This window comes from Lithobates pipiens, unplaced genomic scaffold, assembly GCF_037356315.1.
Source record: "Lithobates pipiens isolate NorthernLeopardFrog02 unplaced genomic scaffold, aLitPip1_a1.2 Scaffold_8, whole genome shotgun sequence".
Taxonomy (NCBI): domain Eukaryota; kingdom Metazoa; phylum Chordata; class Amphibia; order Anura; family Ranidae; genus Lithobates; species Lithobates pipiens.
Window position 1 is genome coordinate 453,126,674 of NW_027507903.1, and position 23,007 is coordinate 453,149,680.

Sequence of the window (23,007 nt, forward strand, 5' to 3'; positions counted from 1 at the left end):
TGGTCGGTGGACATCGAGTCCCCCAGAACCCGCTGATTGCCTCCCCTGCTGGCCAATCGGCGTGGGCCCCCACAGAAAGCCGCGTATGAGGCTGAAGTGAACCTACAGCGATTCGCACAGCCGAGCCAACCTGCTGCAGTATAACTGTGCCAGCTGGTCGGCAAGCGGTTAATAAGCACAAGATTAACCACACCAACAAATCCGTGCCACAATCTTAGACAGAGAAGTGGATGGTTGGTAAAACGTAGCTTTACATTTCATGAACGTTTATTTTAATAAATGAGATGAAATGAAATTAAATGAAACAGAAACAATTCATTAACAGATAAAATGATAATAGGAATGTTGCCCACAGGGTGTTCTCTAGCTGTTTTTACAAATTAGATGTTATATAAAACATCATCAGTGGGCAAAAAATGAACATCAAGCATTGTAAGAAGCAAACAAAATTACACTGTGTAAGGGGTACAGCATGTTTGTGATTGCTATTCATGAGAACCTGTCAATCAAATAAGGTGTAACAGCACTGGCTGGGCAGTTCATACAATGCTACCAGTTTCCAGCTCCTTATTATTTACCCTCACTTCCTGTCTTGGTAAAAACTGTTTCATCAGACAGGAAGTGAAGGAAAATTTCCAACAGTAATCACAGACGGAAATAAAAAGAGCATTTTTTTTTTCATTTTTTATTTTTTATTTTTTAGTAGTAGGGGGAGGCTAGAACCCTGACATTTTTTTTTATTGTTGTCTCTATCCCTGTTGGAGATTTTCCTTTCTAATTAAAAGTATAAACCTGGAGTTATAATCCTTCCACACTTTATCCAAGACTAAAAAAAAAAACGTTTTGGCTGACCTTGCATGCGTTAGTGAACATTGGCTCCTCCTGTAATATAATTGGCAGATTTACTCTATAAGCCAATACAAATTGCTATTATAATGTAAGCCCATAGCAACCTATAAAGATTGCGGTTTACTACAGATCATTGAAAGATTGATACATTTATTAATGGCGCTCTTTGATTTATTAAAAAAAAAAATATCTTTGGCACCGCAATAGCATCTTGCTATTGGCTCCTATTCCTGAACAGATATTGGTTTGTCAGATTTTGGGACATAAGTACCTATAGGGGAATTCCACATTTTGCAAACTGCAATGGGCTATGCTAATCTATAGGAACCAGTTAAAAAATAGATTGATTTTTTTGACTCTTCAAAGTGCCAAGTCTCTTAGATTGTAAGCTCTAATGAGCAGCAGGGCTCTCTGATTTCTCCTGTATTAAAGTGTATTGTACTGTCTACCCTCAAGTTGTAAAGTGCTGCGTAAACTGTCATATACATCAGTATAATAATAATAATTTGTATTTGGCTATTAAGGGCCGGTTCACACTATTGCGATGCCAGACATGGCATGTAATGCGCAACGCACTGCTGTTCACATTACATGCGATGTCTGTGCTGGTGCAATGGCTGATATCGCACCGCATTCGGTGCAAACACGCACAGGACCCTTTTATCAGTTTGGACCAGAATGTGATCGCATATATGTTCACACACATGCGATCCGATTCATGTCCAAACTGTCAGTTCGCAGTGCGATATGCGAGCTGAAATGGGGGTGTTGTTAACATATAATGACACTCCCCAGCAGTTCATATATGGCAGTGTGAACTGCCGTGCGTTCCGGGTGCGATGCGGGAACTCACAGTTGATTTGCAGGGTTCTCGCATTGCAATAGTGTGAACTGGCCCTTAAAGTTGATGTATAGCGGAACTTTATTTTCTGGGTGGTCAACGAATCCTTAAAAACCTAGTACCCAACACTCAGATATAATATAATACATAAGCAGATACTTAGATCACTTGTACTAATACAAAACAAACAGATGCTAAGAAGAAATAATATTTTCCAAAGGACAATATGGATTTTTATAGGAATAGTATTTAGAGATTTTGCTGGGAATGTGATATAGCAATACCCACAAAAAAAGTCAAAGTTTTGTATCTTCCTAGTAATTGGAAATGTCCCAATGAGGGGTCAGATCATAGGGTAGGGTAGGTAAAGAAGTCTCTCTTTGTGGGTATTCAACCCCATAACTCTGGAATGGACAATTCTTTTTGATTGTGGCAGAAGGGGTAAAGTTGCAGCCTCTGTAGGGAATAGAATGGAAAAATGTCAGTTAGAAGAAAATCTACACAGGCCAAACATAATAACTGCAATACATTGCAGTTTTAGGGAAAAAAAACATTCAACCACTTAAGGACCGGGCCTCTTTTTCAGACTCGGTGTTTACAAGTTAAAAAATTTTTTTTTTTTTGCTAGAAAATTACTTAGAACCCCCAAACATTATACATTTAGTTTTTCTAACACCCTACAGAATAAAATGGCGGTCGTTGCAATACTTTAAGTAGAATTATTGCACTCGCTCTAGCGATTGCAGCTATACCTCACGTGTGTGGCTTCAACGCCATTTTCATATGCGGGCACTACTCACGTATGCGTTCGCTTCTGCGCGGGATCGCGGTGGGACGGGGCGCATTTAAAAAAAAATAATTCTTATTTATTTTACCTTTTTATTTTTTATTTTTACACTGTTTAAAAAAAAAAAAATGTGTCACGTTTATTCCTATTACAAGGAATGTAAGCATCCCTTGTAATAGAAAAAAGCATGACAGGACCTCTTAAATATGACATCTGGGGTCAAAAAGACCTCAGATCTCATAAAAAATTGTCATTTTGAAAAAATTTTATAAAAAAACTGTGCTTTTAAGAAGTATGGGCGGAAGTGAAATTTTGACATCGCTTCCACCCTGCTATGGTATGGAGAAGGGTGGGGGCAGAATTTGCCGCAGAGACCACTTTTATCTTGTAGCTGGTCGAACACGGCTGCTGCCATAACAGTGATATTCGTCTCCAAAGTAGGGACGTACATCGGCGTGCGAGAATTTCTGAATTACAATCGTAACAAATTTAAACAAATCCAAAATAACGAAGCAATATTCAAATTCAAATCAAATTTATAAACAAGAATAGAATAAAAATAGAATATAAAATACAGGAACAGAATAGAATAAAATAAAACAGAAAAGAATAGATTAAAGCAGAACAAAACAGAAAATAGAAAATAAAATTATAGAATAAAACATAATAAAAAATAATAGAATATAAGAGAATATAATATAAAATAAAATAATAGAATTGTAAAGAAAATAAAAGAAAGGAATAGAAAATAAGGGAATAGAATAGAAAATAAAAGAATAGAACAGAATAGAATAGAAAATAAAATGATAGAATCTAAAAGAAAAGAATTCAATTCTAATCAGCACATGTAGGTTGATTTTGGTGGATTTTTGTTGAGGGCACCAATCAGATCGATGTTGCCCTTTGTGTTGCAAACCTATTTGAATTGCAATTAAAATCAATTTAATACCTAATTCAAAAATGTACTATTTGTTAAGGACAACATTGCTTCTTTCTTTTTAAACATTTATTAATGACACAGCATAAGGTCAGGCTAGCGCCATTCGAAATATTAAAAAAAAGACAAGTGTGAAGGGGAAGGATGATGATATGTAAAGTGCAGTATTCAATAAGATTTGACTTTATTGTAGTGAGATCATTCATTTTTTGTTATTCTGACCTTATTTCACCTTCCGGCGTCCCTTTCTGCCCTTATTTCTCAGATAAGGATATTGCTTATCACTTAAAATACTTTGCTGATATCATTACATCACATATTTTAGATCATCATATGACCCAACATACAGTGCAGTGCTCAGCTCTTTTATCTCAGTCCCATCTGGAGAAAGGGCACTGCAGACTACCCGATATAAAACTAGAACTAGTGATATGCAGGGTAAACATCTCCCACCAGGGGTGGACTGACAACTCATGGGGCCCCCAGGCAATAGGAGATTATGGGGCTCCCGGGCAATAGAAGATTATGGGGTCCCCAGACAATAGATTATGGGGCCATACAGTATACACACACACACAATATACACACACAGTATACACACACAGAATACACATACACACACAGAAAAGGTACTGGAGAGACGGGGCAGCTATAATCTGGGGATTTTTTTTAAAACACAGATTTTTACATACTGTCCCTGGTTTTATTGAGGCTGGCAACCCTGATGGGGCCCCTTAGTGGCATAGGGCCCTTGGGCAAAATCCACTTTATTGCATCGCTACCTTACTCGATCCAAGGTAATCAATTCGTTATTGCTGGCTGCCATTTTGACTTGTTTTTATTTGAATATTGAATCTGATATGATTTTGTTTTTTGGATGAAGGTGATATTTTACAGTGTTATCACTTGCTTGCAAAATCGATAATGACAATTTGACAAACACACTTACCTGCTCTGCCTCTGTGTAATAGTTTTGCACAGAGCAGGCCAGACAACTGTTTTTGCCGTGTCCCCCTCCTTCACCTTTCCTTCTAGCAGTGCCCCCACAGCAAGCTTCCACAGTTGTTGCTTTGCTTGCATGACGTTGGCTAATGTTTTGCATTTTTCTTCTTCTAGGTATAAAGATTGGTTCTTCTGAAATGCAGATGCCGGCAGGCTGGCCAAAGAGATGTTTGTGCTGGAAATGCAAGAAATATCTTCTGAACAGGTACTACAGGCACAGGCACCTACACCTAAGGTGCTTGAGAAACCAGCTACCAAAAGGCCTCACACTGAGCAACAGCCAGGTACCAGTGTGACTGTGGACAGTGTTTTCCAAGAAATTGCTTATTCATCTACATTTGAGAACAGTGCTCCCACATCTGCTACCATGCAACTAGAAGCATATCTTGGAGAGCTCACTGTGCCTCATTCGGAAAAACCTCTTGAGTATTGGGCAGTCAATAAACTGCGATTTCCCACTCTAGCCCAAATTGCACAAAAATATCTTTCAGCTCCTTGCAGTAGTGTGGAAAGTGAGAGATTGTTCAGTGCAGCATCACACATTCTGACAGACACCAGAAACCGACTTCTAACTGAACATACAGAGATTATTCTGTTTCTTAAAGAAAAACTTGCCACTTGTGTTTGAATTGGAAAAGTAATCTACCGCCTGTTACTGTCCAACTGTAAGGCATCATGCACAGTTGCACGCTTCAGCTCAAAGCAACTGCTCTGCTCCATCTGGCATTTGAGCGTTTTTTATCGTTTTCCTCCGCCTGTTAACTCCCTTCCATGTTGGCCTTTTGAAAAAAAAAATTTGCATTTTTTAACTCCATGCCACAAACTTTTTCCTGAAGTGAAAAAGTTAATCACCTATGGTGTGCACATTGCACTCTATAGGTGATTCAACGTGCAATGCATGGGGGACCCATAGCCTAATATGGAGCGGCATAGAGTTAACACTACAGGCAAACGAAAGGCTCAAAAACAGGGAGCTTAAACGCATGTAGGAGCAGCTACTTTGAGCTTAAGACCCCTTTCACACCACACCGCTGATAGCATGGGCAGTAAAACGCCGCTATTTTTAGCGGCGTTTTACCGCCGGATTTGCGGCACATTTTGGGCGCTAGCGGGGCGCTTTTACCCCCGCTAGCAGCCGCCAAAGAGTTAAAACAGCCGGCAATACGCCGTAATAGCGGCGTTTTGCCGGCGGGATTACAATGGGATTTCAATGGGGAGCAGCGGTGGAGGAGCGGTAAACACACCGCTCCTTCACCGCTCCAAAGAAGACTTTTTTCTGACGTCCTGCCAGCGCACCGCTGTAGTGTGAAAGCCCTCAGGGCTTTCACACTACAAACAATGGTGCAGCTTCTTTAGGGTGTTTTGCAGGCGCTATTTCTAACGCTATAGCACCTGCAAAACGCCCTGGTGTGAAAGGGGTCTTAGTGTGCATGTGGCCTTACTGCTGCTCAGTCCTTGGCTCCTTGGCCTTGCCATCCTGGAATAAACCTAATTTTGATCTGTGAAAAATGTTTTTTCACGAGTTTCATAAGAAGTTGAACTAGTAGCTAAAAATAAAAATAATCTTAATTTTGAGGTACTGTTCAGTTGCTCCTCCTCAGGCCTAACATTATTTAACTGTATTGCACTTGGGTTGGTTGATGTGAACTGGTGATGTTTGTTTTATATGTGGCATCATCAACAATGATGATATTTCATGTTCTGTGTAACATTTGAGCTTTTCATTTTCAAGGCATAATGCCTGTACAAAGCAGCTAAAAGGATCTGCTCCTCAAGGAGTTTGAGCTTTTTTCCTGTCTGTTAATGCCTCCCCTCCATGTCAGCCCATTGCACACTAGTTTCAGGAGTTTAGTAGCAGGAAAGTTTACAGGCAGAAAACAAATTCAAAGATTTCCATTTCCAATTTCTTTGGATTTTTTTTCTGCCTGCTGCATGTAAGCTGCCCTGCCACTAAACTTCTAAAACCGCATAGTGTTCCTTGGCCAATGGCCATGAATGAACACATAGGCTAACATTGAGGGGAAGGGTAACAGGTAGAGAAGAAAAAAGCTCAAAGAGCTAAACACCTGGAGAAGCAGCTGCTTTGAGCTGTGCATGAGGCCTTACTACAGCCTACATGCCAACCTAACACACATCGTTCCTTGCCATCCTGGAATGTTCTGTCTGTGAAATGTGTAAGAAGTTGAACTGGAAACAAACACATGTTGTGTTTTAATTTTTTTTTGTTTTTTTGAAATTTTATAATGTCTTGTGTTGTGAGTTGACTGAGGTACTGTAGTGTTCTTGCTTCTCCTCATGCCTAAATTGTGAACTTGCATTGTACATGTCATTGATGACATTTGACTTTTTTTTTTTAATATATATAACACGTTCTGTGCAATTTACGCTTAACAGCTTTGTGACCAGCACATAAACATGTTTTCTTTCATGTCTTTTGACTATGTTTTAATTCCTCATATTATGGCGAAAATATGTAATTTTTCATTATTTTTTTTTAAAATGGTCACATGACCAAAATCAGGTATCGGTAATTGGTATCGGCGAGTACATGATGTCAAGTATCGGTACTCATATGTCAAAAAAGTGGTATCGGTGCATCCCTAATAATAACCTAATGTGATATAGAAAACAGTGAACATTGCCTGCAGGCAATTACTTGGTTAAATTTTTATGTAGTCTTGGCTTCTTCAGTTTATTGTCCCCTATTTAAGCACAGAGTCACTTTAGCCTGTGTGTACCTACCGAATGAGGATCAAGTCTCTGATCTCCTGCCTGTCCTTGGTAGACCACCATAAGATGGGAGTGGTGCTGGTAGGGGGTGATCTAAACCTAGTCTTAGATCCAACACTTTACACTTCACCTTCATGGGTGGTTCCCATCTTTCATATTCTAAACTGAGAGCTCTGCATGAACACCAGTTGGTTGATAGTTGGCGGATAATCAACCCATAGGATGAAGATTACACGTTTTTATCCTCGCATCATAAAACCTACACTAGACTGGATTACTTACTCATTTCACAGACTTCTCTTCCCCTCCTTTCCTTGACCGCCATTGGGTCTTTTACTCTCCTGGACCATGCCCCCACTCACTGCTCCCTAGAGCTGGGTTGGTGTGAGCTCCGTAAGTGGCATTGGAAACGGAACAAATCACTCTTATATGATCCGACATACAAAAGTCAACTTGCCTGAGACTTAGGCTCCTTCTTCACTACTAATGATACAGTAGACACTACACCTTTCAACTTCTGGGATGCCCACAAATGCATGTTGCGTGGCACGTTCATTAAATTAGGGATACAACACAAAAAGCACTGTTTAAATGGACACTTGACTGAAATCCATAAACTAGAACAAGCTTATAGAGCCTTGCAAGCACAACAAGTAGCAGACCAACTCCCAGATTCAAGCGGTAGACTAAACTCATTGTTAACTGAGAAAGCTAAAGCAAAACTAGCTTACTGCTGGAGGGCGTTTTATGAACTTGACAATAAGCCCAGTAAAGTGCTGGCGAATGCCTTATGTAATACTAGGGCAAAGACTCACATAGCACAAATCAAGACTAAAGATGACACCCTCCAGCTATTGCCCAGACTTTTCAAGAACACTACACAACCCTGTACATCTTAATCTCACATTCCTTGACCCCGGCGAGCGATCGCAAACATGTTTTAGCTTGATGGCACATTGAGTCCTCGAAAATGCCAGAGCTCCCTGTGGACATTGTAATTGTACCAACCAATTTCAACTGACAAATTTCTTGTTGCCCTAAAATCCATAGCATAGCACAGGGACCAGATGGATACACCCTGTCCTACTATAAGACATTCTCCTCTACTCTGGCTCCGTGATTTGTGACAGCCTACAACTCTTTAAGAGATGGACATATCATCCCAGACATTACCCTGCGGACACATGTGACAGTGATTCCCAAGCAGGGTAAAGACCCTGCTTAATGTCCCAGTTACCAGTCGATTTCGCTCTTGAACTTCAACTTAAAAAGCTTCACAAAAATTCTAGCAACCAGATTGCTTTCACTCATTCCTTCTCTAGTTCAACCAGACCAATCTAGATTTACTCCTGCTGGAGAAGATCGAGACAACACACAACAGGTGTTGAATGCAATCCATTATGCCCAGACCCATCACTTCCCTTGGTGCTTTTCTCTGCGGATGCAGTGTTTCTGCAAACTACATAGGAACATATTGGGCTTGGGTCAGGTATGAGATGGTGGTTGGACTCACTATACTCTACGCCTTTGGCCAGAGTGAGTCAACGGTTCTCTCGGACACTTTTCTTCTACGGAACAGGACCTGCCAAGGCTCCCCACTTTCACCTCTCATTTTTATACTTGGACCCTTTCTGAGAACTATGTGAGCCCATCCCCCCCCCACCCCCTATCTTTTTCAGCACTTCCCCGTGCATTATGCTCCCATCTCTTCTATCAGAATTACATAGATATGGTAATTTGTCTAATTACAAAATTTATTACAATAAATCGGAAGCCATGGGCATCAGGATAGCTTCCACAACACATCAACAACTTAAGCCCCATACACATGATCAGAAATTCTGCCAGCAAAAGTCGGATGTGAGTTTCCGGCCGTGTGTATGCTTCATCGAACTTTTGCTGGCAGAATTCCAGCTAGCAAAAGATTGAGAGCAGGTTCTATATTTTTCAGTTGGAAAAAGTTCTGATCAGAAATTCCGATCGTCTGTACAAATTCCGACGTGCAAAATTCCTACGCACGCTCGAAAACAATTTAACACATGTTTGGAAGCATTGAACTTCATTTTCTCGTCGTAGTGTTGTACGTCACCGCATTCTTGATGGTCAAAAGTTCAGAGAACTTTTGTGTGACCGTGTGCATGCAAGCCAAACTTGAGCAGAATTCACTCGTGTGTACGGGGCCTAAGTCTATCTTTTAATTTCAAATGGACAGAATCCCATATACGCTATCTTGGAATAAAAATTCCCTGCAATCTTCGCAGGATCTTTGAGCTTAATTTTTCGCCCCTTATTTGCAAGCTTAAAACAGATCTTCGGCGGTGGGATAAAGAGACATCCACATGGTATGGCTGAACAAATGTTTTAAAAATTAATGTGATGCTACCTCTCGTTTATCTATTTCAAAAAATGCCTATTAGGCTCCCGCAGAGTTTCCTGGGCGATTTACAGGTGAGATTTCTCTGTTTCATGTGGGCAGGTAGACTAGCTAGACTCCGCAGATCCATACTGTCCCTCCCTAAGGAAAGAGGAGGAATCGGCTTCCCGGACCCCGTGAGCTACTATGAAGCCTCCCATCTGTCTAGAATTATGGAGTGGTAAGTTGCTCATGATCCCAACCCGTGGGTAGACCTTGAGCAGGTGACAGTAGACCAGTTTCTAGCGGGAACCCTTCCTCATTCTTGTCCCACGACGATCACCCAACATCCCATGATAGGTGTCACTCTGAGGGTTGCTAATTCATTCTTTAAGATGTCTACTCTCTATCCTTACCCAAGTCCTCTAATCCCAGTATTAGGCACATGTTTCAACTGGGTATGGGTGACCCACAATTTTCAACACTTCTGCGATGGAACTTTTCGAGAGTTCTCCATTGATTGCAGACTCATGTCCAACCAGGATATCGACTCACAGTTCCATTCAGAGCTTGATTTTCTATGCCTCTCAGTCTTATGCTGTGTACAAATGATCAGACTTTTCGACAGACTTGGTCCGGCGGACTATCCGACGGACTTTGCATCGGAGGTCCGCCGGACTTTCAAGCGAACGGACCTGCCCATACACGATCACTCCAAAAGTCCAACAGATTCAAACGTGATGACGTAGAATAAGGAAGTTCATAGCCAGTAGCCAATAGCTGCCCTAGCGTCGGTTTTGGTCCGTTTGACTTTTGGGTAAGAAAAGTACACTGGAGCCCACACACAATTGAATTGTCTGACGGATTCCGGTCCGCCGGACCTAGTCCGTTGAAAAGTCTGATTGTGTGTACGCGACATTAGTCTCCAAAGCAGGTTATGGAGTGACATGTCCTATAAATGTAATTCTCCGAGAGGGAGATAGATCTATTTGTCAGGCCACACCCCCCCCTTTTTTTCATTTCTATCCTTTCCCTGTCTTCCCCCCATTCCCTTTCCTCATATATACCCTCTCTACTCCCTCTGGTTCCTATTTCCCTCCCCATCTCCTATTCTAGTTCCCATCTTCTCTTACTACTACTACTTTTGTGCACTATGCACCACTGTTGGTCTGCTGTACAAAATATTTTGCTTCTTACATACTGCATAAAACTCATTTTCCCCCGACATCAGGGTGTTTTTGCACTGTTTAGGTTTATTTAGTACATCTGTTAGCCCTTGTACACCTGGTCGGAGATTCCGACGGAATGTGTCCGATCGGACCGTTTTGACAGATATTCCGACTGTGTGTGGTCTCCATCAGACTGTTTACGTCGGAATATCCGACGGACCAAGTTTTCCAACTGTTGGTAAAATTTTCAGACAAAATGCTCCGATCGGACATACTCCAATCATGTGTAGAGAATTCCGATCGGACAAAGTGCCACGCATGCTCAGATCAAATTCCTACACCAAAGCTATTGGCTACTAGCGTGAACGTAGTCCAGTCGTAACGAAATAACGTCCTCACGTTCTGTTATCCGACAACTTTGTCTGACCATGTGTATACAACAGTTTCGGACGGATTTGGTTGTCGGAATGTCCGACCGTGTGTACAAGGGCTAAGTGTTTTCTCTCTAATAATCTTGATAATGATGTGAACTTGAAGTGACCTGATGTGATCTTGTCTTGATCTGTATGGTATAGCCAAATTCCTTGAAAATTAAGCTACCTTCACACTGCAGTGCTTGGCCCTTAGCGCTAAAGCGCCACTCCTTTTTGCAATGCTTTATCGGCGCGCTTTTGGCCCGCTAGCTGGGCACTTTTAATCCCAAAGAAGGGGTTAAAAGTGCCCGTGTTGCGACGATTCCAAAGTGCTTTCCAGGCGCTCCCAAAACCACCCTAAAGATGCTGCAGCGCACCGCCCCAGTGTGAAAAGTCACACTGAAATGAATGGTAGGCGGTTTTCAGGTGTTATTTAGAGGCTATTTCTAGCTCTAAAATGCCTGAAAACTGCCTCAGTGTGAAGGTAGTGTAAAACAAAGAATTGAACAAAAATAAATAAAATAAAACAATATAACCTACCTGTATTTTGAATAGGTTTGGGTATCAGGAAGCTTGTTGGTCTATATCCCGAAGTGGCGGTCACACTGGATTTATTAAATGAAGTGCTTTTGTTTTTTCGATGTGGTTGGAACTTCCAATCTAAATGGGAATATAAAGTTAATAGCCAAACACAAATCTTAATCCAGAAAAGTATTTATTGCAATGAACCAAAACAGATATTCATCAACTGGTCCCGTCCACTCAAGTTTTCCAGTGTGAATATAAACAGGCCTGAAATAGTTGTATAATGTATATTGCTGAATGCTGAAAGATGTCCTTTAGGAAACCCACCTTTCAACATACCCACCAATCAATGTGGCACCATGACACAGTTTGCATGGTACAATTTCTTCAACCCACAAAAATTTGTCTCTACCGTGAAACAGCTAGTTGGTTATGGGTTCCATTTTTCCCCTCAACCCATCTAACGTTCATCTTTACTCCATAATGAATAACATTAAAGACTAATAACTTGAGACATGGTCTAATATGCTTTCATACATTTTCCCTACATAAAAAGCCTCTTTCTAGTGGATTGCCTTGCTGGATTTCTCAGCCAATCAATGCTGTTCTTCCAAGATATTGTTAGCTCTTTCCCTTAATGGCCGTGCAAGCAAATCTCCTATCAATCTTCAGGACCTACCCGTGTATGCAATTAAGAATAAGATAATTGCTTTTTCATGTCTGATGTTAGATTGCTTTTTTCATACCTGGAAATGCTTTATGATGTTCCTTTTTTATTTCATAGGATTTTTCATAGTAAGGCTTTTTATCTTCTTCAGAGAGTTTTTTCCATTTTGTTCCCAGCATCTCACTAATTTCAGCAAAGGTTGCTGTGGGGTTGGCTTTTCTGAGGGCTTGGCATTGAATCCGGGCCCAAATTATGTACGCATTTATTGGCTGTTTGATTTGTCCGTTTCTGTTCCTGGAGAATGGAGGGTCAGGTATTCCTAGCAGAAATCCTAAGAATCTTAATGTGGTATAGCAGATCCTACATATTTTTGTTATACAGGATTTATATAGCACCAAAAGTTTACAACATTAGGGCAAACAGTACAGTTACAATACAATTCAATACAGGAGGAAGCAGAGGGCCCTGTTCCTTAGAGCTTACAATCGAAAAAGGAGGGTCAAGTCATACAAAAGGTAATAACTGTGGGGGATAAGCTGATGAAGAAAATGAAAGCACAGTTGTTTGGTGGAGGCAGGATAGGTTTCTCTGAAGAGAAACATTTTCAGGGATCGTCTAAACATGGATAGAATTGGAGCTAGCCAGACAGATTTAGGTAGGGAATTCCAAAGGATGGGAGAGGCTCAGGAGAAGTTACATAGTTACTAAGGTTGAATAAAGAAACCAGTCCATCCAGTTCAACCTGAGTGTCTACAATTGTCCCTATCCCTGTACATTGCACACTCACATTGGTTCCTACCCTCAAGGAGCCCACGACCCAAGGTCCCCATTCATATACCAGGGCCGATTTTGGACAGAAGCCAATTAACCTACCTGCATGTCTTTGGAGTGTGGGAGGAAACTGGAGTACCCAGAGGAAACCCACGCAGGCACAGGGAGAACATGCAAACTCCATGCAGGTAGTGTCGTGGTTGGAATTCAAACCAGCGACCCTATTTACTGCTAGGTGAGAGTGCTAACCACTACACCACTGTGCCGCCTTCTCCTGGAGGCGAACATGGGAGGAGATGACAAGGGATCTAGAGAGCATGAGGTCTTGGCAGGAACCAAGAGAACGATTCTAAAAACTAGGTTAGTGGTGTAGCTGGGGGCCAAGTTGCAGATGGCTGTGTAAGTTATTTTTAGTTTTTTTAATTTAATTTGCTGGGTGAGTGGCAGCCAATGGAGGGATTGGCAGAGAGGGATAGCAGACGCCGAGTGGTTTGTAAGGTGAATGATTCTGGCAGCAAAATTAATGATGGACTGAATAGGGCATAGCCTATAGTTGCAGTAATCGAGGCGAGAAATAATAAGGGAGTGAATTAGGAGCTTTGTGGTTTCATTGGTTATAAAGGGGCGTATTTTCGAGATGTTGTGGAGGTTGAGGTGGCAAACTTTGTGAGGCCAAAAGGAGAGTTCTGAGGCTAGGATAACACCTAGCTCCCTGGCATGTGGGGATGGGTTGATGGTTATGCCATTGCTCTGGACAGAGAAGTCAGGGGAAGTGGCACGTGGAGGAAGAAATATTATGAGCTCAGTTTTGGACAAGTTGCGTTTGTGACGTCCAGGCTGATATGTCTGTTACTAAATTAGTGATGCATGAGGAGACGATGGAGTGAGCTGAGGGGGTAGAGAGGTAGATTTGAGTGTTGTCAGCATAGAAATGATATTGAAAGCCATGGGAGGCTATCAGCTGACCCAAGAAGGAGATATAGAGTGAGAATAGGAGAGATCCAAGAACAAACCCTGATGGAGAAAGGAAGAGGAGAGGAGGAAGTAGAATTGTAAGTGACCCTGAAGGTGCGGTGGGATAGGTAGGAGCGCCAGTGAAGAGCATAGTCACGGAGACCGAAGCAGTAATGTTTTTTGAGGAGGAGGGGGTGGTCAAAGGTATCAAAGGCAGCCGAAAGGTCCAGAAGTAGGAGTACAGAAAAGTGTCCATTGGTTTTTGCTGTTAGTAAGTCTTTTTTGAGTGTCTTAAAAGAGCTGTTTATGTGGAGTATGGAGAGCGAAATCCAGACTGAAGGGGATCAAGAAGGTTATTCTTAATGAGGCGATCACTCAGTTGGTTGTAGACCAGGCATTCAAGGAGTTGGGAGGAAAAGGGAAGCAAGGAGATGGGGCATAGGTTGTTAAGATTTGTAGGGTCCAAGAAAGGCTTTTTAAGTAGTGCATATTTTAGAGTGTTGGGGAAGATGCCAGAAGAGAGAGAGAGATTAAAGATGTGGGTTAGAGGGTGTAGTATAGAGACAGAGGGTGACCAGAGCATTTGAGAGGGAACTGGGTGCAGGGCACAGGTATTTAAATGGGTGTTAGAAATAAGTTTAGCAACCTCATCTTGAATAAGGGTGTTGATTGTACTTGTGGACATGGGGTGTTAAATAGGGGAAACCTGTAGAGTGGAGATTTCATTGCTAATATCAGATCAGAACAGCAGTTTGGGTGTCCCCATGACAGAGTACAAGTACTTACATTCAAATGTGTAAAAGTGTTTAGAGTCAGTCAGGTGGTGTTAAAATATTTAGGTGTAGTTCCAGGTTCACACTATTGCGAATTGGATGCGGAGTCCCTGTATCAAATTCGCAATAGCAGGGGATTGTGACCAGCTCTCTATGGAACCGGTTCACATATCTCCGATGCGGCTCCGGTGCAAATTTGAGTCCTGTGCGTCTTTTGGTCTGTTTCAGGTCCGAATTCAGCCTAAAATTCGTGCTGAAATCAGACCTGAAATAGTGAACCAGGGCGCACCGGACACCTGCTGGGAGCCACATCAGCATCCAGTGTGAACCCAGTCTTAATAAAGGGACTGGTCCCTTAAAGAAAAAGAAAAAGTGTTTTGTTGCCAACATGTTCCTTTTGTAGAGGTTTCTGTTTTCGAGTCCTTAGGGGGGATTTACTAAAACTGGTGCACACAGAATCTCGTGCTTCTCTGCATAGTAACCAATCAGCTTCTAGGTTTTATTATCAAAGCTTAGAGTGCTTGTAAACACTCTCAAATACCCAGTGAAGTAACCGGCCTCAGGTGTTACACAGATTTAAAACATATCCTCCCATATAAGTTTTCCTTGTTTTTCTGCAGTCTTCTCTTTCCTACAACCCTTCAAAAGAGCAGAATCATGTTGAAATTCTTCTCCATCTGTTAGTATCACAGAGCAGGGGGCAGAGAGCTGCGTTTAGTGTGTGAGTGCTTACCTCCACACAGCAAACAGGAGCAAAGGAAAGCTACAGAGCTGTGTTATGAATAGACAAGCTGTGTGCTGAGCTCCCTCCCCTTCACAAATATATCTCATGTGTCAGGAAAACTTCTCAAAAGTAACTCATGCTGATAACTGTAACGAAGCACCAGAGAGAAATGACACAGAGCATTGGAGAGAGATAGGTAAACAGAACAGATATACTGTATGTGCTTTGTTCAGATTTAATGACTGAGGTTTACAACCACTTTAATTGAACATACTGAAGTTAGAAGCTGGTTAACTATGCATTGCTGCACCAGATTCTGTGTGCATCAATTTTACTAAATCTCCCCCTTTTTATCCATTTTCAGCCTTGGACCCCAATGCTATTAGTTCTTATTGTGGGACTTCGGTATGCATATGAGTCTAAATCTTAAAGCTCCCTATAGATTTCTGAGCTAAAAAGTGTTCCCAACTCTAAGACCCCTTTCACACCACACCGCCCATAGCGTGGGCGGTAAAACGCCGCTATTTTTAGCGGCGTTTTACCGCCGGATTTGCAGCGCATTTCAGCTGCTAGCGGGGCACATTTACCCCCAGATAGCGGCCGAAAAATGGTTAAAACTGCCGACAATACGCCGTAATAGCGGCGTTTTGCCGGCGGTATTACAGCGATGCCCCATTGATTTCAATGGGGAGCAGCAGTAAACACACTGCTCCAAAGAAGCTGCTGGCAGGACTTTTTTCTGACGTCCTGCCAGCGCACCGCTGTAGTGCACCACTACACATAATGGTGCAGCTTCTTTAGGGCGGATTGCAGGCGCTATTTCTTATAGCGCCTGCAAAACACCCTGGTGTGAAAGGGGTCTTAAGCCTTCTGGCTGTACTTTTAAAACAAATTGTCAAACAGTTTGCCAGTTTTCAGAGCAGCCAATTCTACAGTGCAGATCCTATGTTTCCCAATCAAAAAAAGTTCATCAGCAGTTCCTGCACATAAGTATACATATATATATATATTTTTTTTTTTTTTCCTCAAAAGTTTAAAACAGCTACCTTAGTATCCCCTAAAATGAACCTTTGACTCTTAACTTGCACCTCTAGGGGCTCATTTACACCAATTGTGCTGGGACTGCACTGGACTTTGTTTACTTTTTGTTCTAGCACTGAGCTGCTTGCAGGCAGACTATATAAAGTGAATGGATACACATGAACTATAAGGACTCACCTGCACAGCTGAGTTTGACAGGTACGCATGGATGGGTGCATAGAACTAGGATGCCCAGTCCTGCCTTGGGGACCGTAAATCTGGCCCTGGGTGCCTGTCAAACTTGGCTGTACAGGTGAATCAATACAGTCAATGTATATCAATCCACTTTATATAGGCCGCCTACATGCAGCTCAGTGCTAGTACAAAAGTAAACAAACTCCTTCACGCTGTACGGGGCTGAGCTCCCCTATGAATAAGCCTTGATGCTGGTGTTTTGGCTTTGTAAATTAAGACTATTGCAAATAAACTGATGTGAAAATATAAAGAATCGTTTAGATGTAAACCCGCACATGATACATTTATAAGACTGAATAATTCAATTCCTACACAGACTGAGAAGGTACTGGTTCAGTGAAAGGCCTCTAAAGGTATTTCCATGACAACTGATCAAAGTAAAGCCTTTAATGTTCAGCCTGACGGTTGCTTGGCTATCTGGGACCATTTCCTTTCGCAGTACGGCCCTTAGAGTTGTTACCATAGCAACGAATCAAACACATACTTGTATTTTTTAATGCATACCAGAAAACAGTTTCTAACATGATATTGACTAGTGCTAGCTAAGGTCTGATCTGTTGCTACGGGCAACCACCGGTGGCATCAGTCTTTGGGAATGACCCCCCCATGTAGATAAGCACAGCCTACATCACTTATGATTGAAGTATAACTGATGTCACTTTACCTGCCTCTGAGGGGTGTACAGTTAGCGCAGCATTTGTGGTGTTTATTTTAGCAGTTGGCTCCATTGGGATGTGAAGATCCGGGGTGATTTGTGCTGTAGGGTTTAGCTGATCCTCTGGGCCCTGGGGTGATTTGGGCAGTGGGGTAGAGCTCTTACTCTGGAGCCCAGCTAGACTGCATTTTTTCTTCATTTTGGACTGACCTGTCTCACCAGATCTTCCTTCCTTCTTGCCTTCTGGGAGAGGTCTCCTAGCCTGAGCAGGTCCCTTTCTCTGTTGGTTGTCCATGTTATTACAGGTCCTTGTGACAGTTAGGAGGCCAGTTAGGATACAGTACTGGTGCTTTAAAGGCTCACTCTGGGTCCTCTACAAAGGCCAGTATATTGCTGCCCTGTATCGTGCCTAGTCCTAACAATTTTACAAAAGCAGCAAATATTACCCTGGAGGCTTTGAACTTTGTTAGGGGTTCATCACTGACCCACATTGCTTAGATTCCTCTTCTCCCATGGACAGAGGTGTCAGATTTAATTTGGCCCTCTGGCACCCCTCAGGGCAGACCCACACATATAAGGTCTGTTTTGGTATTTTAAAGGGTATATATAACCAAGACTGATTTTGTTGCTTTTTGGTAGAGGGTGGTAACCCCTGGCAGGTTTTTATTGCTCATTTACACAGAAAGTCAGCATAATGCATGGGGAAAGTCTCGAACATTGAATTTATTGTGGTTCTACCTCATTGGTGGATGTTGTCTCTTTTTGCACTTCCCAATTCTGCACTTTAGAATTATGCACTTTACAATTGAATCTCAATTTGTATTTTGAAAGATTTAGCAATGCAGTGTGCTGGAGCTATAATATGTTATCACTATTGGCTGTGCAGGGGCAACAAGGGTATGGTGCTGAGTGGACTGAACTGAATTAGGCTTTTTTTTTTTTTTCTTTTCTTGCTGTCTCTGTCCCCAGTGGGTAGATTCAACCCCCCTCTATTTTTCCTGGTGGTCTCAGATACAGAAAGTGATGGGATATCCAAAATGTTGTCACAGGAACTGATGAGAGGAAATCTTCTAATGGAGACACCTGTTTAAGTGACCGCAGTCTATGGGAGAGAACGGATTGTCCTCACTTTGTATAGATTTTCTTTCTCTCCTTGTTGAATCTTGGACATTGGAACTTAAGGGAAATCTCCCTAATGTCATGTACACACGATCGGAATTCTCGTCGGAAAAAGCTCTGATGGTTTTCCCGACGGAATGCCGATGGAATTCGGCTTAAGCTGTCTTGCCTACACACGGTCACATCAAATTCCGATCATTTATAACGCAGTGACGTACAACATGACTAGAAGAAGGAAGTTCAATTGCCAGTAGCCAATAGCGTCTGTCTCGTAGTTGAATCTGAGCATGCGTGATTTTTGGCGTGTCGGAATAGCATACACACGATCAGAATTACCTATAGAAAGTTTTTCCGTCTGGAAAATTGAGAATATGCTATCAATTTTTGGCTGGCGGAAATTCGACCAGCTAAATTCCGATGCAGCATGCACACGGTCGCATTTTCCGATGAAAAGCTCTCATCAGTCTTTTTCTGGCCAGAATTCCGATTGTGTGTACGCGGCTTAAGGCTACACAAACAGGGTTTTGACCCTTCTCTACATCACACATTAAAGTATTTTGTGTTAAGACCTCTAAAGCTATGAACAGGCTACCATGCACAGCAATGGACCTAAAAGTGCACATTACTTTTTTTTGCCACTACATGCGCACAGTAATACAAGTATGTGCAGTATGTTGAACTGCTATTGTCCATTGTGATCGGGTGATATTTATAAAAAGAAAAAGGGAACTGAAATGCACATCCACGCACCTGTCCTACTGCATTGCCATTTTATTGTGAGTGGCAACTCAGTGCAGTGTACAGTAACGGCGAACTTGGAACGCACCACAGTGTTACCGTAGTGCTTATATCTGAACGAGCCCCTAGTATAGGCTGATCTCCCCCGGCCTGATTTAGTCTTTGAAAAGCAAGCAGAGCGGGGCCAAATTTTCATTATTGTAACCCGGATGCATGCAATTTGTTAAAGTTTATGTATAATGAAAACTTTTTTTTGTTTTGCATATAGTGAATTTCTTGTTGCCTTTTCCCCTAGGGACATTTTCTTTAATCCTGAAACACAACAAGAAGGGAGAGTAGATCTCTCCTAAGACAGTACAATCTTCCCTTAGTTATCATTGTCCCTATTGGAAGAGTTAAAGAGGAAGTAAACTCTCCCACTCTGATGCTTCTTTTCATTTAGTCCATTATTAAAAATTAATTATCAAACTATAGCCACGGTAATCCAGCCCAAATCGCATATTACTTACTGTTTAACCACTTCCTGACCAGCGCACGACGATGTACGTCGACAGAATGGCACGGGCAGGCATATTGGTGTACATGTACGTCCAATCTTCAATGCCGCCCTGCCATCGGGAGCGCGCCGCCAGTGGTGCGCTCCTGCGCTGGTCGGGACCCCTGTGAGTCCGGTCGCGGGACCCACGGACTCGATCGCCGCGGGCATACCCGCGATCGTCTCACAGGGCGGCTGAATGGAGGAAATGCCGTGTAAACAGCATTTCTCCATTCTGCCTAGCAACTAGTGACGCTGATCTCTGCTCCATGTGATTGGAGCAGAGATCAGTGTTCACTAAATGAAAGCCCAACCCCCCCCCCCCCACAGTTAGTAACACACCCCTAGGAACACTTAACCCCTACACTGCCACCCATTGGTTGACCCTTTCACTGCCAGTGTCATTTACACAGGAATCACTGCATTTATATAGCAGTGATTACTGTATAAATGACATTGGTCCCAAAAATGTGTCAAAAATGTCCGATGGGTCCCCCACAATGTCGCAGTCACAATAAAAATGGCTGATCGCCACCATTACTAGTAAAAAAAAAATAATACAAAATTAATAAAAATGCTATAAAACTATCCCTATTTTGTAAACGCTATAACTTTTGCGCAAACCAATCAATAATCGCTTATTGCGTTTTTTTTTACCAAAAATATGTAGAAGAATACGTATTGGCCTAAACTGAGGGAAAAAAATGTTTTTTTATATATTTTTGGGGGATATTTATTATAACAAAAAGTAAAAAATAATGCGTTTTTTTCAAAATTGTCGCTCTATTTTTGTTTATAGCGCAAAAAATAAAAAGCGCAGGGGTGATCAAATACCACCAAAAGAAAGCTCTATTTGTAGGAAAAAAGAACGTCAATTTTGTTTGGGAGCCACGTCGCACGACCGCGCAATTGTCAGTTAAAGCGACGCAGTGCCGAATCGCAAAAAGTGGTCTGGTCTTTGACCAGCAAAATGGTCCGGTCTGAAAGTGGTTAAAGAAACTTTAAAAAACTTGTTTCCAGGGGTTAGGCAGCGCCATCTGAAGTATTGTTTTCTGAGTCCACAGTGGAGTGTATTTCCGCCCTTACATTGAGCACTTCCTGTACTGTTAACCAAGCCTCCTTCTCAATCTAAAGTTTCTATGGCAACCCTGCTTCCCTGTTCATAGCTGACTTGTTTTATTTCATAGTATTTACTTGTGCTGATTGTTTAATGTTTGCCTGTGTCAGTATTATCAGCTTCAGCTGATAAGACTGTAGTAATGTCCAGGTTTACACTGCATGTGATGTCACATGGGGTGTAGGAGGAAGCTCTGAGTGATTATGCAGCCTTCTGGGATTTCAGTGGTGTGTCGTAGGAAGTCCTGATAATAGATAAAAAAGCACATAGAGAGTGTGCCGTAAATCAGGGGAGATCTGGTCATGCTCAGTGATGTCATTCTAAAGAACAAAAAGGATTACAACAATACTAAGCAAGTAAGGAGATATCTACAAGCAGTATTCATTAGGGTTTTTTATGCTGATTTACATGGGACAAAGTTGTGGGGGAGAGTTTTATTTCATAGTATTTACTTGTGCTGATTGTTTAATGTTTGCCTGTGTCAGTATTATCAGCTTCAGCTGATAAGACTGTAGTAATGTCCAGGTTTACACTGCATGTGATGTCACATGGGGTGTAGGAGGAAGCTCTGAGTGATTATGCAGCCTCCTGGGATTTCAGTGGTGTGTCGTAGGAAGTCCTGATAATAGATAAAAAAGCACATAGAGAGTGTGCCGTAAATCAGGGGAGATCTGGTCATGCTCAGTGATGTCATTCTAAAGAACAAAAAGGATTACAACAATACTAAGCAAGTAAGGAGATATCTACAAGCAGTGTTCATTAGGGTTTTTTATGCTGATTTACATGGGACAAAGTTGTGGGGGAGAGTTTTATTTCATAGTATTTACTTGTGCTGATTGTTTAATGTTTGCCTGTGTCAGTATTATCAGCTTCAGCTGATAAGACTGTAGTAATGTCCAGGTTTACACTGCATGTGATGTCACATGGGGTGTAGGAGGAAGCTCTGAGTGATTATGCAGCCTCCTGGGATTTCAGTGGTGTGTCGTAGGAAGTCCTGATAATAGATAAAAAAGCACATAGAGAGTGTGCCGTAAATCAGGGGAGATCTGGTCATGCTCAGTGATGTCATTCTAAAGAACAAAAAGGATTACAACAATACTAAGCAAGTAAGGAGATATCTACAAGCAGTGTTCATTAGGGTTTTTTATGCTGATTTACATGGGACAAAGTTGTGGGGGAGAGTTTACAACCACTTTAAAGTGGTATTAAATTCTGTATTCTTATTTTTACCTACTGGTAAGCTTATAATAAAGCTTGCCTGTAGGTTAAATTAATATCTCATAAACGTGCATTGTTTTAGGAGATATTAGAATGAGCAGCAGCCTGGTTATGACTGAGCACAAGATGTGTGAAACATGTTCACCATCCGTTCATTCCTGTGACTACATATGCCTACCCGTGCCGTTCCATCAGAGCTCTGTGCCATGACTTCCAATCGCATACGCGGGATTGACATCATTGCGGCTCAGACATTCAAGCAGCAACAGCCTGTGAACCTCAAAGGGTGAAGATGGAAGCCTCTGCAATGGTGACAGCACACCGCTGAGGGGCTTTATTTTAAGCGAAGTCTTTCCTAATATGTTAGTGTGCAATGCATACTAGCACATTATGCCCTTACCCTGCAGATAGATTTTAATTTTTTTTAAACGGTTATCAAAGCTTTAAGTAGGCCATACATTAAGCTATTTTCTTTCCTGTACCCAGATTCCCCCACAGTCAGTGTTGATGGGGAAATCTCCCTGGTGAAGATTTTGTATTCTGACAGCAGAGGGTTTCCTAGCCGTCAGAATATAATGATCACTGCCAGCAGGCAGGAATTGAAAAAAAAAAAAAAGACAGGTTTGTTATACTGAAGTCAATCGAGCTATCGACTTCAGTACAACTACCCTGCCCATATATGGATCAAAGTTATTTCAATCAGTCTATGGCCGGCTTTACTCTCTATTACTGTTCCAGTATATACAGTACCCTAAATCAGGGGTAGGCAACCTCCAGCTGTTTTGAGACTACAAATCCCATGAGACATTGCAAGACCCTGACAATCACAGGCATGACTCCTAGAGGCAGAGGCAT

General features: G+C 41.9%; 1 protein-coding gene across 1 annotated transcript; it reads right to left on the minus strand.

Moving 5' to 3' along the window:
- Window positions 1-249: 249 nt before the first annotated feature.
- On the minus strand, window positions 250-18,016 carry SOX30 (SRY-box transcription factor 30). Its single transcript, XM_077468411.1, has 4 exons — window positions 17,435-18,016; window positions 12,353-12,592; window positions 11,622-11,741; window positions 250-2,146 (listed from the first exon to the last, which is right to left on the minus strand). Exons 1-4 carry the CDS (start codon window positions 17,718-17,720, stop codon window positions 2,034-2,036), a joined length of 759 nt encoding a protein of 252 aa, XP_077324537.1. The 5' UTR covers window positions 17,721-18,016; the 3' UTR covers window positions 250-2,033.
- Window positions 18,017-23,007: the final 4,991 nt, after the last annotated feature.

Bases quoted from the DNA above. Each gene is read 5' to 3' on its own strand.
- SOX30 (XM_077468411.1), bottom strand. From the start codon at position 17,720: ATGGACAACCAACAGAGAAAGGGACCTGCTCAGGCTAGGAGACCTCTC. The intron at 12,593-17,434 runs GTAAAGTGACAT...GATTTCTGCTAG, and splicing joins TGTACACCCCTCAGAGGCAG to GAATACCTGACCCTCCATTC. The intron at 2,147-11,621 runs GTAGGTTATATT...TATTCCCTACAG, and splicing joins CAAACCTATTCAAAATACAG to AGGCTGCAACTTTACCCCTT.